The sequence below is a fragment of the Ovis canadensis genome, chromosome 4, assembly GCF_042477335.2.
Source record: "Ovis canadensis isolate MfBH-ARS-UI-01 breed Bighorn chromosome 4, ARS-UI_OviCan_v2, whole genome shotgun sequence".
NCBI lineage: Eukaryota > Metazoa > Chordata > Mammalia > Artiodactyla > Bovidae > Ovis > Ovis canadensis.
The window spans coordinates 80352468-80369404 of NC_091248.1; the positions used below are offsets into that span (position 1 = coordinate 80352468).

At 55.0% G+C, this 16937-nt stretch overlaps 1 protein-coding gene across 4 annotated transcripts in view; it reads right to left on the minus strand.

The window, feature by feature from the left end:
- Positions 1-16937, minus strand: part of MINDY4 (MINDY lysine 48 deubiquitinase 4) — a 119843-nt gene that overhangs the window by 17656 nt on the left and 85250 nt on the right. For all 4 annotated transcript variants that reach the window (XM_069586726.1, XM_069586725.1, XM_069586724.1 and 1 more), the window contains 2 exons: positions 6102-6165; positions 2565-2726 (listed from right to left, as the gene is read on the minus strand). In XM_069586726.1, the coding sequence (XP_069442827.1) occupies positions 2565-2726; positions 6102-6165 (226 nt within the window). The remainder of the gene's footprint in view (positions 1-2564; positions 2727-6101; positions 6166-16937) is intronic.

The window sequence follows — 16937 nt, forward strand, 5'->3', positions numbered from 1 at the left end:
CTGGCCGGTCAGTCCCCCATCACCACGGCCACCGGGAGCCAGGAGGAGCTGGTCTTCCCAGTGCAGCCTAGCCTTCACATTGAACCTGGGAATGGAGGGAGTAAGGGGAAGTCAGATGGGCAAGGCCAGTCCAGTTGGTCATGGAGAACAAATTAGGTTCCATAGGACACAGCCAGGCTGGAGTGGGAAGCGTAGGGGCTCGTTACTTATGGCAGGGGTGCATTTTTTGGCCCAGAGTTGCCTCTGCTTCTCCCAGGGCACAGGAGGAGTGTGGGTCACCTGACAGGACCTATCACCCCCCCACAGACTCGCGAGGGCCCAGAACTCTGGCTCCCAGCCAGAGGCTGCACCGAGAAGCCTGGGGATGGGCTGTGAGTGAAGGCAGGCCTGGCTCTGCCATCTACATGAAAGAAAGGCTTCAGCCTTATCGGAACAGCTTTGCTGTGGACATCATTTCTAGGTTGCTCCAAACACCAGATCTTCCCCATAACAACATCTGCGCTGCCTGGTGGAAAAAGACCAGGCCAGGCTGAGTGGGGGCCCTGGCTCTGGGTCCAGGTCTGGGCCTACATGCTAAACCTCCTTGGATTCCTTCTGTTTGATGTGGCTAATCATGAATTCTCTGGGGAACTCAGAACCAAAAGGATGGAGGGTGGAGTTACAGGAGATGAAAGCACTCTGGTCAACTGCCAGGCCTCCACCCTCTCCTTCAGATGCCTGGTCCTCAGAGAGCTCTGGGCAGAAGGAGAGAGGCCCAGGGTTCCTTCTTTAGCAAGGCTGCTGTCCCAAGGCAGAGGAGCAAACCACTCCTTGTTTCAGGGAGAGAGAGCACCCATCTCCAATCAAACAAACAGTGGGGGCTGGGGTGGGAGTTCCATGTGGATTTGAGGATTCGGATCATTGCAGGATCTGAATTTTTGCCATCAGCATTTTACTCCAAGGATGACGCCCAACTGATGTTCCTCTCAATTACCCCCAACAGACCAAAGGAAAATAGTTTACATTTTGACTAACACCCTCCACACAAAAGTGAGATCAGGGCTCCTAGTAAGCCTTGGGATTCTGTGAGCCTGGTCAAGGTTACCTCTCAGCCCATGGAATTTCGGGTGAATGCCTGCAGAGCCCACACAGGGTCCAAGGCTCAGGGTGCCTGGTGCGTCTCATGGGCCACGTGGCTGCACTCCTGGGTGCTTTCCCGACATCAGCACATCTGACAGTGAGTCACTCATTCTTTACTCCCCAAGTCTTTGGACCCCATGGGGTTGCTTCCTGTCCGTGGGGGTGGGGGTCACCCTGAGAGGGGTTCTGGGGATGGGGCCACCCAAACAGTGGTGTTCAATGGAGACAGCACACTTGAACATGTGATCACGCAGGAAGGCCTTGATGAAATTGAGCTACCCCACATCCCACCCACCTAGAATGCTCTGAGCGTCCCTTTGGCTCAGTCTCTGCATCCCTGGTTCTGGGGATGTAAGATCTATGAGGCCTCATCCTGACCCTCCAACAACCTCTGCAGGGCTGGTCACTGAAGAAAGACCTCCTGCTACTCCCTCAGGACAACTCTTTCACAGAATCAACCACAGAACAATTCTTCCTTGAAGACATGAAGTCTGAGACTCAGAGAAGGCTTGGCAGCAGACAGGGACAAGAACACAGGGCTCAGAGGTCCTCTGCCCATGCTGCCAGAGATGCTGTCACCCTGCCCTCTGCCCAGCTTCACCTGGGGGCCACATCCTTTCTAAGACTCCAGCTATAAAGAGAGGGGAGGGAGAGGGACCCAAACGCTTGCAAACAGACTGAGTGAGACCTATTGCGATTGAACTGTGTCCCCTCAAAAAAAGATCTGCTGAAGTTCTAGCCCCCTGTACCTCAACATGTGGCTTTATTGGGAAACAGAACTGCTATAGGTTACTTAGCTAGGATGAGGTTAGTGGAGTAGGGTGGGTCTGCAGTCCACATGACTGTCTCCTTAGAAGGAGATGCTTAGAAGGAGGCCGTGGGACAGTGGAGGCAGAGACTGTAGTGACACCTCTACCAGCCAAGGACCACCAGGGATCGCTGGAAAACATCAGACACTATAAGGGACGAGGAAGGACTCTCCTTGTGGATTTCAGGAGGAGCGTGGCCCTGCCAACACCTTGATTTTGGACTTGTATTAGGAGAACTTATCCTCCAGAGCCATGAAACACCACATTCTGAGGTTTTGAGCCACCTAGCTTGTGATGCTTTGTTGAGACAGCTCTAGGATGCTAACACGAGCCCAAGACCTCAGGACCTGACTACTGCAGAAGACCCCCTAGCCAACACAGACACACACGACAACTGTAGCCGTTCTGACGCACAGTCACGCTACAAATCCCCTGAAGTCCCTTTCCGGGTGTCTGCTGGCTGTGGGTATGAACCCTGGATGGCAGGGAAGCCGCACTTTTCCTGGAGCCTCTGTGATTGAGACTAGACCCCGCTCCCGGGACCTGGAGTCGAGCTCTCCTTCTCCTCCCTCCTTCCTGCAGGTCCCCAGGAGCTGGGCTCCTGGGTCTCCGGGGCGCTGAGCGCTCCGAGGGTACCTGGCACACGTTGTAGTGCTCAAAGAGAGACAGGAAGCCTATGTCGCTGCGTGTGGAGATGCCTTTGAGAAGTGTGATGTTCCCATTCCCAGAATCCAGCTCCACCACGTCGTTGAAAACGTTGGACACAGCCTTCCCGGTCAGGAGCAGATTGACAAGTTCCTGTTGATGAGAGAAAGGGGAAAGGCTTGTCAAGGTGAAGCAGGGAACAAGAGAAAAAGGGAGGAGAAGGAAGGAAGAAAGCAAAGAGAACGAGAGCCCGACATCAGAGGGGCCGCACCCAGCCCTCCCCCCAGCCCTCAGGGAAGCCGCCAGCTCTGCTCATCAAAGTGACTCTGGGAACTCATCCGTCTTTACCCCACAAGCAGTCACTGAGCGTCAGCTGCACCCGGGACCCCGCTGGGGGGGCAGGGGGTGGTGTTCCTGATGGAGGGAAAGAGTGGTCCCTGACCTCGGGCGTCCGGGTCTGGAGCAGGGAGGATCAGGTATGGGCCTGCATGCCTGAAGAACAATGCAGGAAGTGACCAGAGCTGTAAAATATGTGTGCACAGAGCACCCGTGGCCCACACGGACGCGGGACCGCACGACTGGGTCAGAGACGCTTTGTGGAGAAGCGACATTTGGGTGGGTCCTGAAGTGCTGGGCTTTCTTTTCTTAATAAGCTTTTTTATTTTGAAATAATTTTAGAGAGTCAAAAGAAATTGTAAAAATAGCACAGAGGGTTCCTGTGTACCCTTCGCCCAGCTTCCCCCACAGATAACATCTTGCATAACCAGAGCATGTTCTCAACGTCAGGAAGCTGACAATGGGGAGACAGCAGAAACTCAGATCCAGGCTGTACTAGGATTTCATCAGTGAGAGCAGGGTCTTCCAGGCAGGGGGAGAGAAGAGGCCAGCAGAGGCGGGGAGGAGGGGCAGGCGGGCCCGGCCTGGGTCCTGCTCTGTCTCTCGCCCTGTTGGCAGCACGGCCTTGGGACTCAGCTGCTGCACACCGGACAGGCCAACGCGCCCGCCAGCCCCAGAACCACCAGACTCGTGAAGCAGTGACTCTCTGACCATCGCCCTCAGTCAGTGCCTCCTGAGCCAGGGTGGCTGCAACGGCCCTTCCCCGAGCAGAGCATCCAGGGCTCCAGCCTCCTGTTAGGAATGGGGAATCAGGCTCTCGGCTGGGAGAGGATTTGCCCAGGCCACGCAGCCACTTAGCGACAGAGCCAGACTCCCACCCTCACTCTCCAGCTCCCTTTCCGGCGTCCCTTCCCTCTTCCCTCACTCGTTACCCCTCAGGGGACCATCTGGCCAGCCAGAGACTCTAGATGAAGGGCAACCTTTAAGTATCTGCTGCGCCACTAAGGAAGGTTGCACGAGCCCAGCCTTAGCACTGGGGCAGGGCCTTCTGTCTAACCTATCTCCTGCCAGGGCTGCTGCGTTTCTGAGGCCAGCCCGCAGGAATCTCCCCAGTGGTGCGTGGGAACAGCCGTAAGAGCCCTTGCCCATCATCAACTCTGGAGGGCAGAGTTCACAGAAGTGTTTTCCCCTGAATTGTGAGAGCGATGTGCAGGTTAATAAATCTCTCCGTCAACAGCAGTATCCCTGGCCCAGAGGTAGTAAAAGAGGCCCCTCTGATGGCCGCAGAGGGGCCATTATTGAAGGGAGACGCCGAGGGGGCCTCATTGTGTTCTTGCAGAGGAAGTGAGAAGGAATTTGGAGGAAATGTCTGCTCTGAGATACTGCACCTTGGGGGCAGTGGCTGCCGAAGAAAGGCACAGCCTTCTCCAGACACATTCAAGTGTTCCCAAATGGTTTTCAAGGGGAAAAACAGGTCCTGACCCCCATGTGAGGGGTATCCCAAAACTTTCCTCAGAGCAGAAAGTCTTCTCAAAATGAGAAGTGGTGACAGGCCGCTTCCTGACCCTAGTCTCAAAAATCACACAGTGGCAAAGCTTAGTGGTCACCTGGCTCCTCACAACTCAAAGTGTCATCCGTGGACCAGCAGCATCGCCCTTCCTGGAAGCCTGTGAGAAATTCAAGACCTCAGACCCCAGTCCAGGCCCACTGAATCTGAGCTGACTCTTCAACAAGATTTGCAGGATTCATGTGCACATCCAAGTTCAAAAAGCACTAACCTAGGCATTTCCCTGGTGGTCCAGTGGCTAAGAATCCACCTTCCAATGTAGGAGGCCTGGGTTCAGTCCCTGGTTGGGGAACTAAGATCCCACATGCCACGGGGTACCTAAGCTTATACACCTTAACTAAAGAGCCTGTGCACCACAACTGAGATCTGATGCAGCCAAATAAATATATAAATACTTTAAAAAAAAGAAGAAGAAGAAGAAGAAGACCGATCTCATCCCAGTGTTTCACTCTACAAATGAGGAGACCAAGGTTCAGCGAGGGGAAGAAAATTGTCGCAGCCCACGCCACAAGTGAAACTGCCAACACGGCTCAGAATTCAGCTCAGGCTCTGTATGCTGCTTAAGTGACCTCCCCTGGGTGGCACTGCTCTCCGCCTGCGTGGGGAAGCTCCCACAGGGAGGACAGGCACCCAGAGCGGGCTAGAGCACTCCCAGTGGTCCCTCAGCCTGAAACCTTTCTCTGGGGGCTGGGCAACAACCAACCTCACATGTCCTTGGGTGCCTGAGACAAACCACAGGCCCTGAACTAGCCCTTGCATGGTGCCCAGGTCTGTTTTCAGGACTGGCATGTTTGAGCCAGGACCCCTAGGACAGCTGGGTCCTTTGTGGGCCCAGCAGCCAGAGATGCTCCACCTAGCCCAGTCTGTGCTACACATGCTACCCCCAGAGGAACTGAGGGTCAGGTTTAACCATGGCCAGGTGGCCACTCAGGGAGGCCCTGCCTTGCAGAGAAAAGCTCAGGCAGAAGTCAGGTGTAGCATTTGGCTCCCAGTCCTGACGCCTGATGACAAGATGTTAAATTTATTTTTATTTATTTTTTGGCCGCACCTTGCTGCACGTGGGATCTTAGTTCCTCAACCAGGGATTAGAACCTGTGATCCCTGCAACAGAAGCGTGTTTTCTCAACCACTGGACTTCCAGGGAAGTGCTTGCCATGATAGGATCTTAAACAGATCCTTTTCCTTGCATCACCGGGAGACCGGGAGGATTGAAGACAAGCAGTTGTGCTAAGGGAGCCCTGCTCTCCACAAGGCCCCTGGAGGGCCCCTCTGTGAAGATGCAGAGGGGAGAGTGGTCCTAAGGACAATATCTTATACAAATACAGGGGGCCAGGGCTGTCATCGCCACAGCTGGACTTGGGCCCCTCGTCCATGCCGGGGCTCGGGGCTGGGCAGTGCTTGGGTCTGTCTCTTTGGCACCTCCTGCAGCTCCAGGCACACATATTGGGCACAGCAAAGACCAGAACCAGAAGCTAACCCGAGTTCCCTTTCTAGGTCTCTGTGATGAGGAAGCCCAGCAGAACCTGAAAGCTGCTCGGGGAGAGCTAGCAGGAGCAAAGCCAGAAAGGAAGAGGAAAGGAAAGACGCGCTAGGCTGCCCCACACCCTACCACCCTACCCACTGACCTGCGTGCAGTATCCGTGTGCTCCAATCAGGTGGCTGGTGGGGACGTCAAAGTCCTGGCGAACACTGGAGAGCAAGAAGAAAGGGCTGTTAGCACGTCTCTGCCTGACTCGGGCTGCCAGGCAAACCTCAAGGGTGGCCGGGGCTCCCCTGGGTTCCAGGCTGAGGCCCAGGACTCCAGCTTTGTCAGGAACCCGAGTTTCTGAGCTCTGTGCCCACCCTGGGGCCGGAGCCAGGGACTCAACTCTGCTCTGGGCAACGGCCTCCACTCTGGCTTCATCGGGCCCTTTGTGGACAACCAGAGGTTGGTGATAGAAGCATGCCACAGCAGAAAGGGCCCTGGGTTCCGAATCCATACCCTGCATTCACACTCCGTCATTTACTGATGGTGGGGGCTGGACATCCCCAGCCCTGTCCTCAGAGTACAAGTCAGTTAAATAGGAGGAATGGCCTCGAATGCCTCCTTGAGTCCAAAAACAATAGCTACTGCCACCTGGGCACAAACACTGTATCAGGCCGAGTATAACCAATGTTTCCTAAATCTTGAAAGAAAACCAAGGCTCCAAGAACTGACTTGCCCAGGACACTCAGCTCATGGGTGACGGGGCTGGAGGGCGATCTAGCTGCCAGTCTCAGTGGCCTGTGTTCCCCTCGCCCCAGGTCACCCCTGTGGCTCCACCTTCAGAATGGGTGCCCCCGCAAAGACACAAGGTGAAAAGCAACTTTGCCAAAAGAAACCCATCAAACTGAAAGGAAGAGGTTTCTAGGACTGTATGCTATTGGGGGCCAGAGCAATGCAGAGTATCCGGTCAGCACTGGCCTTGTCATTGCCACTAAATCTCAAAACCATCGCATTGTATGGAAAGCTCACCGTGAAGACAGTACTCATTTTACCCCAAAGCAAATCCCTCAGGACACAAAGCATTGTTGCTGAACAGAGCTGTGGGATGGGTAGTAAGAAAGGAGCTCCCCTCCACAGACTGCACTTATAGAGGACAGCAGTTCAAACCTCTAGCCACAGGGGGAAATGGCAATTACTATATTTTATAGACTGGAAGGGCTTCCCAGGTGGTGCTAGTGGTAAAGAATCCACCTGCCGATGCAGGAGACGTGAGAGAGGTAGGTTTGATCCCTGGGTCAGGAAGATTCCCTGGAGTAGGAAATGCCAACCTGCTCTAGTATTCTTGCCTGGGAAATTCCATGGACAGAGGAGCCTGGTGGGCTACAGTCCATGGGGCTGTAAAGAGTCAGACATGACTGAGCTTTTATAGATGTGGAAAGAAGCTCAGAGGTTAACACCGGGGGTAGGGGTGTTATGTGAGGCCAGGGAGCTGGCTCCCCCTATAGCTGCCCACCCAGCACGGGCCATGGCCTGGCCTGCCCCCTACAACCCCACCCCAAAGAGAGTGCCGAGAGGTGTCCCAGAGGTAGGAAGAGCCAAGCAATCATGACGTTTGTTTTCCTTACAGTGGAAGAGAAGAAAAATCTGGCCTCAGTTTCATGCTGTAAATCTAAGACCTGTCTTAAGTCCATAAACCTAAAACATACACCCTGGTTCCATCGTAGAAACCCCAGCTCCATGACTCCACAAGAGGAACCCTTTCTTGTGGGTTTTACTAACTGTGGTCAAACAGGGATGGTCCGTGGTCCACACGGCCCTGGGTTAGCACTGCAGAGCCCAGCCGAAAACCACTGAGGTGGGAGTCCTTCGGAAGGGCCCTGGTGGCTGGCCCACCAGACATGGCCCAGCAGGCCTGGGAAGGAGTCAGCTGGGGGGACGGGGGACAAATGGCCGAGGGTGGCGTGCAGCTGGTGCTGGCTCGGGCAGAAGAATTGATGGAAATACTCCTCATGGCATACACAGGCATCTTCTGAAGGGAAGAAAATAACCTCAGAGGGGCCCTGGGTAGACTGATAAGCATCGCTGGCCCCGAGCCACCCCGAAGCTTTCAGAAGCAGTCTGATCTTCATAATCTCACAGTCTCATGTTCACCCAGAAGGGCTGAGCGCCTGCGTCAGCTGAGAGCAGAGGGACGGGCAGAGAGGACAATGGGAGGAAATGGTAATTACATCCTTAGGTGCAAACATGATGGGAAATTCAGAAGTAGACTTAGATATTAAAAGGGAGTAACATCTGTATTTCATATCAGGGCGTTTGGGAGACGCCAAGGAGCAGCTTATGGCTTAAAAGATTTACAACTTTGGCAAATCTAGATGCCCAGACCTCCCTCCAGGGGAAATCCCTGGAGAGCTGAATGTGAGGAGTCTCGGAGCAAAGAAACAGCAGCTTCTGCTCTGCCCAGAGATGAGGCAATTCACATGGCAGGGCCAGCACCACGCCTGAGTTCTAGCCCTCGTTCACTGTGGGGCCACAGACCTCCCCTCTCTGGGTCTCAGTCTCCCCTTTTGTAATATGAGGGGCTTTGTGCAAGGCCAAGCAGTGTCCCAGGAGTAGAGGCTGAACCAGTTGAGGGGGGGGTTGCTGCAGGGCTCTAGGGTCCCTACCTTCTGAGCTTCTGAGCTTCAAGTTGCAGTCCTCCCCTAGGACTGACCAGCATTCCAGTCTAATGAGCAGGTTATTACTTCCATGGTCCTCCTGGGGGCTAGACAACACTGGACCCAGGGGAGTTCTGCAGAGCCCGAGGACCCGGGCACCAGACTGGGTGACAGGAGCCAGGAGGAGTCAGGGCCTGATGAAGTCTGTCCCCTGAGACTGTCCTGTACTGGGGACCCCCTCAAGGAACAGGAACTTGCCTGGATTTTAGATTGCAGGAAGCACAGAGTGGTGGGAGCCTGAGCGGACCTGCCCAAGGCATGGAAACTTAGGAGGAGGGGCTTGGCCCTAACTGTCCTGCCACCAACCTCCTTAGCATTCTCGAAGCCAAGGGCCAGACCCTGGATCAACGGTCTGGGGTGATGGCCCAACCCTGGGGGTGTCCAGTACACCTGCTGACAGAGGAGGGGGCTCTGCTCAGGGTGCCAGCAAAGACAGTTTCTCCCAGCTCTGCCGATGTCGGGAGGTCCTGAGACGCTGCTCTGCACCAAGAAACAGAACAAAGAGGGCGTCAGGGCTGGCAGATCCCTCAGGGCCCAGCGTTGTGCAGGTGGGAGAATGAATGGCCAGAGAAAGGATGCAGCTGGCCCAGAGGTAGTGACAGGTGCCAGCTCACTCTCAGGCTAAAGCTGCTCTGAGAGCTCCACTGGCTCTGTCCAACCCTCCCTCCAGCACAGGGCTCGCGGGGTACAAAGGTTCTGCCTCTGAGCAGCTTCCAGGGCACAAGCCTCAGACCTGCAGAGTCTGCGGTCTCCGACACTTTCAGAACACCTAAAAGTCCTCCCTAAAGCCTTGGAGGCCAGCAGGCAAGAACCACCATCCCTGTGATGATGGGGAAACTGAGACCCAGAAAGGAGATGAGACTTGGGGTCATACAGAGTCAGCAGGCCAGGACTGTGTCCCTGACCTGACACCAACATCACACAGTGCAGCCTGAAACACATGATCGTAGTCAGCCCGGTCGGCCAGCTCCAGGCAGCTACGGGAGCCCTGCAACCCCACTGCTGGTTGCCACCCTCCCTGGCTGAGACACAGCTTATCCCTTCACTCTAAAGCCTACCCAACACGCGAGTGAACATGTGAATCTGGGCATTTTGCGCAGAAGTTTCTGAATAAGAAGGATACGCCCAAGTGGCCAAGAAATAGGGTTCTGGTCTACAGCCAAAATTCACCTAAAATCAGTGTCCGTGAGAGGCGGGGTCAGTGGAGTCCTGGCCTGGCTGGGTGACCTCGGGCAAGTCACTGCCTCGCTCTCAGCCTGTGTCTTCATTTATAAAACCAGAGGCCTGGAGCAGAAAGGTCTCCAGGGACCTTCCAGGATGTGAACAAGTGTGTCTGATCCACAACTCTGATATTTAAAACATCATGCTTAAAAATAGTTGGTAATTAACCAACTATTTTTAGCAGGAGGACCTCACCAGCCACCTTCCCTCCACCTGACCTCTGGGGTGCCAGGCCCAGGGCACCCCCAGACCCCACTGGGCCAGCTCCTGCCTGTCCCTCCCAAGAGACCCTCCCCCAGATAATGCACCTTCCACTGTACTCCCCGCCACCTGCAGTGGCCTCCAGAAACCACCACCTATTGCGGGGACTTCTATTGATTCTTGAGGGCAACATCAACAGTGAAAGGACAGCGGTGGAACAACTAAGAGAACCTGGGCCCTCAACTCAGGGACACTGGAATTGCTCCCCTCTCTGAGCCTCAGTTTCCCCACCTGCAAAATGGGTATGAAGACACCTTTTTCTATTACAGAATTGCTGTGAGAACTGGATGAGATGAACTATATAAAGCACTTGACATTTGGGAAATGTCACTTCCTGTTTCCTATGATAACAGCCATAACAACAACAACAAAAAAAAATAACAATGACTGAGCGGCCGCGATTCCTGGAACTTCGACTATTCGTATCACGGCCAAGAACCCAGAATAGATGGAAGCTCCACTCCCAGCGACTGAACTGTGGCCATGGATATCTAAAAAGGATCTGGATGTGGTGGATACTGACTGTTTTCTCAGGAAGGTCGGCAGGGGATTGATAATGAGTCAGAACATCTGGGTGCCAGCTCCCCTCTGCCACCTGCGCTGTGACCTTTGGTAAATTGTTTTCTACCTCTGAGCCTTGAACATGGCATCCCCTGACAGGGATAACAATAACCACCTCAAAGTGTTGTTGCGATAAGGGATGAGCCCATAAAAAAGACTTGCAAACCCCAGACAGCTCCCCAGATGGGAGGGAACAGGTGCTATTTCCATTCTGCCGGCAGGGGCCCTAAAGAGGAACGGGCTAGATGGGGACCCAGGAACAGGGCAAGGTATGGGGATGGAGAGAGAGGGACGGACCTAAATGAAGAAAGAGAAAACAGAGATGCCCAAGCCCTTCCCTCCCCATCCCTTTTCCCCCTCACTGTTCCTGGTCCTCCCCCCATAGGCCCATACCTTCCTTCCAACCACACCTGGAGGAACCATTCCCTGAAGACCTCTCAGCAGGCCTTCACCTGCTTTATCCTTGCTGCCTGCCACGACCCTTCCAATGAAGCCCTCAAGCTCTGCTAAATATCATCTCCTCCATAAAGAGACACCTCCCATGACCCAGGAGAGAGATGCCCCATCTCTCTGTGGATACCCCCTTCCGAAGAGTGCTCCCCCATACCCACTGCTTTCTGGGTGCCAGCCTTGCTCCTCCAAGCAGCAAGGACTTGGAGGGTCAGGGTGACACTGTCCATCCAGCCCCGCAGCATCCAGAACTGGGTCCTAACCCTGCAGGTGCAGAGCGGATGGACCCGAAATGATGTGAGCTTGCCCACGCCCATCTTATGGAACAGCCTCTAGAAGTGGGGTCCCAGGCCGTGGTCAGAGGCAGGCGGAAACAAGCTTCCCACCCAAGCAGCTGAAGCTAGACTGGAACAGGAGATTCATTCCAAAGGTGAATGGTCTATTCTTCCTCCTGAGGCCAGTCCTCTCTACCCAGGCATCTGAGCGAGCCCTTCATGAAACAAGCAGGTGTAGCCCTAGGGTCAATGGGTAGGGCTGCTGGGTCACCAGGCATCAAGAGACCCTCCCAGCTCTGCCACTAACCCTGGGGTGGTCTGGGCTTGGTCACCCTTCTCTGCATCCAGCCCCCAGGGTCTGTCTGTGGGCGGACCTGCCACCCTCAGCCAGACCCTGCTGGCACTCACTGGCCATGACTTGCCACCTCAGCATCTAGGAGCAGACCATGCTGGCTGAAATGAAGTAGAGAGTGAAGCCAGGAGACAAACATCAATTTGTTTGGGACTCCCTGGTGTCCTGTTTCCCATTCTCCTTCTAAGTGGACAGACATGGCCGAGCAGAGCCTGTCATTCCTCCCCCAGCCCAGGAAGGGCCACGTAGGCACAGGATATGCGGGCGATGGTGTCAGCTGTGTGCCAACCTGCCCTGAATTCTTAGAGCCTTGGTCCCCACATCTGCAAAATGGGATAATGACCCCAGGCCTATGGGCCTGCCCCTTGGGCTACCATCAGCCTGCAAAGCCTAGGGTAGGCTGTTTTTGGTCAGCCTCAGTTGAGTGGGAGGCACGCCTGCTTCTGTCCGCCTCCAAACACTGCCTGAGACCCAGCTTCGGGAAGCTGTTCCAGGGGCTGGGTGTGGGCAGGCTCACATCATTCAGGGCCCATCTGCTGTGCACCTGCAGGGGCCCAGGGCCCCTCCCTCTCCCCTCCACCTCCAGCCGAGGCTGCACCCTCAGATCCTGGCTTCCTCGGGGTGAGGGAGCGGACCAGAGAGCTACAGGACAGAACTCTGGTCACTGCACAGGAGCTGGGAGACAGGGGAGCTGGGCGCTCCCAGAAAGGGAACCCAGGAGGAAGCAAGGTCAGTCGAAGGAAGGGGGTCTGGGGAGAGTGTCTGCTATTTCCAGTGACAAAGTATAGGCAAGCCCTTTGGGTCTGCCTCCCACATACCACCCTGGCCTCTTCAGACGCAACTGCTGAAAGCGCTCACTACCCCTCCTCCTTTGCTGTCGTTCCGTCGCAAAGTCTTGTCAGACTCTCTGTGACCCCATGGACTACAGCATGCCAGACTTCGCTGTCCTTCACCATCTCCCGGAGCTTGCTCAAACTCATGTCCACTGAGCTGGTGATGCCATCTAACCATCTCATCCTCTGCTGCCCTCTTTTCCTTTTGCCTTCAAATATGGCCTCCACTGGAATTCAAATCCAGGTTAAAGGTGACCTGTTCATTGAGAAAGTTCCTATCCTCCAGTCTCCCACCTATAATCAAAAGAACTTGCCATGTTGGGAAGGAGGGCCATTAACCATTTTGCTTGGTCTCCGTGTCCCGCCTGGAAGAGACAAGGGAGAGAGGCGAGGCTCCATTCAGGATGGAGTCAGGGCACACAGTCTGGGTGGTTCTGTGTGCACCTCCCTTCCCGGGCTCGGGTTTAGGGAGTATGACAGGAGGGTGGAGAACACTGACGAGAATCCTGTCTATCCCTTCCCACCAGGACAGCACATCTGGGGCCCCCAAGATCCTATGATTCTCAGCAGAACAGCCCTCTGCTCAAATCCCTATGTCACCAGCCACCAGCCAGCCCAGCCCCCCTCAGCCAGACCGGAAGCTTTGCCGCTGCTTCTCCATCTCTGAGGGTGTCCTGCCGGGCCCAGATCTAACCCACCCCCAAGCTCAAGCCCCCTCCAGCTCCTGGATATGTCTCACACCTCAAGGTCCTCAGCATACAGCCCATCCCTCACCCATCCCTTCCCCAGCAGTGTGGCGGGTCCCTGGGAGGGGGAGGAGGGGCTGACCACCTTCGGCTCAGCTCCCTGAGTTCACATGCCCCACAATAGGTGCAGCCCAGGCCTGGCCACTATGAGGTATCGGAAGTGGGGACACGACACAGCTCCCGGTAGGCTGAGGAGTGCCAGTGAAAAGGCTCCCTGGAGCCCACCATGCAGGAGGCTCCCCTGGGAACATGGCGGAGACACGCAGAGGAAGAGTGAAGAGACGGGAGGACACCCAGTCCCAAAGACACTGTTTGGGTTTCTAGATCCAGTTACTCCCAAAGCCCTGGGCTTGACATGAATCAGTTAATAGTGTTTTCTGCTTGTGGTAAGAAGCGCCTTTCTGTTACTTGCCTTTGCCTAACCAGCACTCATGGCTGGCCTTCAGTTCCAAGCTGTTTAGCTGTGTTGCTGTTTTCACTGTGTTGGAGATGGTTACAAAGAACACAGAGCCACATGGCGTGGGGGCTGCTCCACACCCTCAGTGCCTGGCTTGTGCTGCCCAAAAATTACTTCAGCAAATGACAAAGTACTGCCTCTTCTGGACTTTCAAGACTGCCCTTGGGCATCCAAAGTTGCCACTGTAATGAATGCCAAAGGTCTACTGAATGAAAAGATTTTCTTCACAAGCCGTCTCCCCCCACTCTCTGGGCCTAAGTCACCCAAGGGGCGTCGCCCAAGCCCTCCCTGTGCCGAGGGGCTGGCACACCCCTGTGCTGCACTCTGTAGGCCTGGCACGGAGCTGACCTTGACCCCACAACCCTGAGCATCTTTGGGGTTTCTGAGAATGTGCTGGGGAAAGTTCTGGGCCAGGCAGTTTGGAAAAAAAGGGGGGCTAGGCAAACATGAAAGCTTGCATGAGATTTACTGTAAGCAACTCGAGATCTTAGGAAAGAAAATAGATGGCTTGAAATCAAGCAGAAAAATAATAAAGCCTTCTCAAGGCTTTGCACTCAGCCTGGAGTAAACAAAACTCAAAGGCCAGCTTTGCTGCAGTTCTTTCAGCCTCTGAGGGCAAAGGGGGCAGGCTGCACCCTACTGCATCTGTCTGTCCATGGTGCCCTCACCCTGGCTCCACCCAGCGCTGGGGACATCCCATCGACACGAGGAACTGACTCTGAGGTGACAGCCTCCCCTGGGACTCAGACATGCATCTCAGAGCCTTGCTGAGAGGAGGGTCGGCCGTGCTCTCGGTCACACTTACACTTCTGCACACACACAACCAAGTTACCCTTCCCAGTCTCAGATACAATCACCAAAACCCACATCATCCCACACCCGGGCCTGCACACTCACTCATCTCTCATCCACACTCATCCCACCACACACGCACACAGACTCACACTATGTTTGCGAAGAACTTGGTGTGTTTCCCAGCCATCCCTGCTCCGCTTCTCCTGGCTGAACAGCATATGATTTGAGAGACTTATGCTCTCTTTTGGGTTACCCACTTTATGCCCCAGATCACCCTGAAATGGTATCAAAGGATTCAGCAAAGCTAAATCTGAACCCCAGAGCAGGGAGGACCTTGGGTTCACCTGGTCCTGTGGTTTTTAAGCAGTGCTTGCAGAACTGGGATTTCTGCAAAGAGGAGTCTCCAGGCAGCAAGGAGGACCCATCCCCCATTTGCAGGACATCCCCATGGCCTGATCTACACCACGAGGCACCCAGCCAAGACTGAGGGCAAGACAGGACAGCACAGGACAAGAGAGGCTCTGAGCACAGCTAGGATGGGACTGGACTAATCACAGCCGCCATCCAAGACCTTCCACCCCTGGAGACCTGCCAGGCACACGACAGGCACGTCTTCATTTAACCCTGTGAGGTAGGAATTATCAGCCCCATTTTACAGAGTTAAGAAACTCGGGCTCAAAGCTGTATGGAGGCAGGCATGAAACCAAGTCTGTTTTACTCCCAAGTTCAAGTCCTTAAACAACAAACCCAGAGAGTCCTGTCTGGGACCTGGCTGCCCGAGGTGAGCTGTGTAACTCTCGGGCAAATCACTCGACTCGTCTCTCAGAGCCTCATTTTCTCATCTGAAAGAGATGCTGACGGAGGTGGCAAGAGTGCCTGCTAACAGGATTGCTACGGGGATTAAACGCGTCTTGTGTAAAATGTTACAGCCAAGGACCCAGCAGGTAGGAAGCTTCCTGCATGCTGGCTGCTGTGCTTCTTACTTCTGATGAGAATGCTCTCTATGGTGTCTGCTTAGGAGAAGGGAAAGGGGAGCCACAGGAGTAAGACAAACCCCGCCAGTGTGCTGCCGGGGCCAATGCTTGAGCGGGTCTCTGTGAGGTCCTCCTGGCAGGCAGGGGCCAGGATGGCTGTAGTTGCCCAGGAAGGTTTCAGAACCACAGGCCTGCAGTTCACACGGAAGGTCCTCAGGGGCCCCGAGCAGGAGAGACCATCTTTACATACTCTCTCTGGGTCCAAGAGGACCCCACAGTGCATGCGTATCTGTGTGTCTGAGTATGTGTATGTCCCTTTCTCTGTCTGTGCATGGTGGAGGTGGAGGGGCCTGGCAGCCCCTTCCCATGGGCATGAGGTTGTACTGGTCCAGTGGGGCAGCCTACCCCAAAACAGAGGCCATGGCTGAGGCAGGCACCTAGGAGTCTGACTTGGTTGGATGGGGCGGGGAGGTGGCAGAAGCCACCCCATTGGTGGAGCTCTGGAGAACATGAAGCAGAGTCTGGATGGGGGGCCCTGAAGGCCCCTCAGATGGACACGGCTGCCTGAGCTGCTCCCTAAGGAGCATGCGTGTGAACAGGGGGCCCAGCTTCCAGGCTGGCAAGTGGCACCAACAGCAGAGACACTCTAAGCACAGAGACCTCGACCCCCAGAGTCAGGGGGCCCCCGTGCAGAGGAAGAAACGGGCCCAGAGGACTGCAAAAAGGCCTGGTCCTCCAGTCAGGAAGCTCAGGATTGTCCCACACACACTGGTCAGCCCAGGGATTGGCAAACTCAGGCCTGGGGAGAAGGCAGCGCTGCAGCTTACGGTCTCCATGCACGTGAGCCCAGCCAGGAATGAATCATATCATTATGGCAGGATTAGAAGAAAAAATGCCATTAGAAAGTGCACACACACGCATTTAATAAGGTCAGTAGCAGTGAGCAGCAGGCCGGCCCGCAGCACGAGGATACAGAGCTCTGGCCTCCCTCTCCTCCCACCGGCACCCAAGGCCTGGGGGAATGTGGACAAGACCCACCCAGGCCCAGGATCCGGGAGCAAGCATCTCCTTCTGCTTGGCCCCCCGCCAGCCTGGGCACCCCATAGCTACTCTTTCCACCTCCCCTACTCAGAGCCGTTTTCAAATCTTCCCCAATACCATAAACACCCTGCTCCCCCGTCAAGTGAAAATTTATCCCCCTTGCTCTCCACGTCCTCTGGGGTCTGCGCTCTGCTTGAAAGTAGATGGGGTAATCGATTCTACTTTACAAACCTATTAATGTGCTATTAATCTGTTACCCTCCCTGGTGACACAATGCTCAGGTGACAACTATGGAAAAGAGGCCTAAAAGCACCCA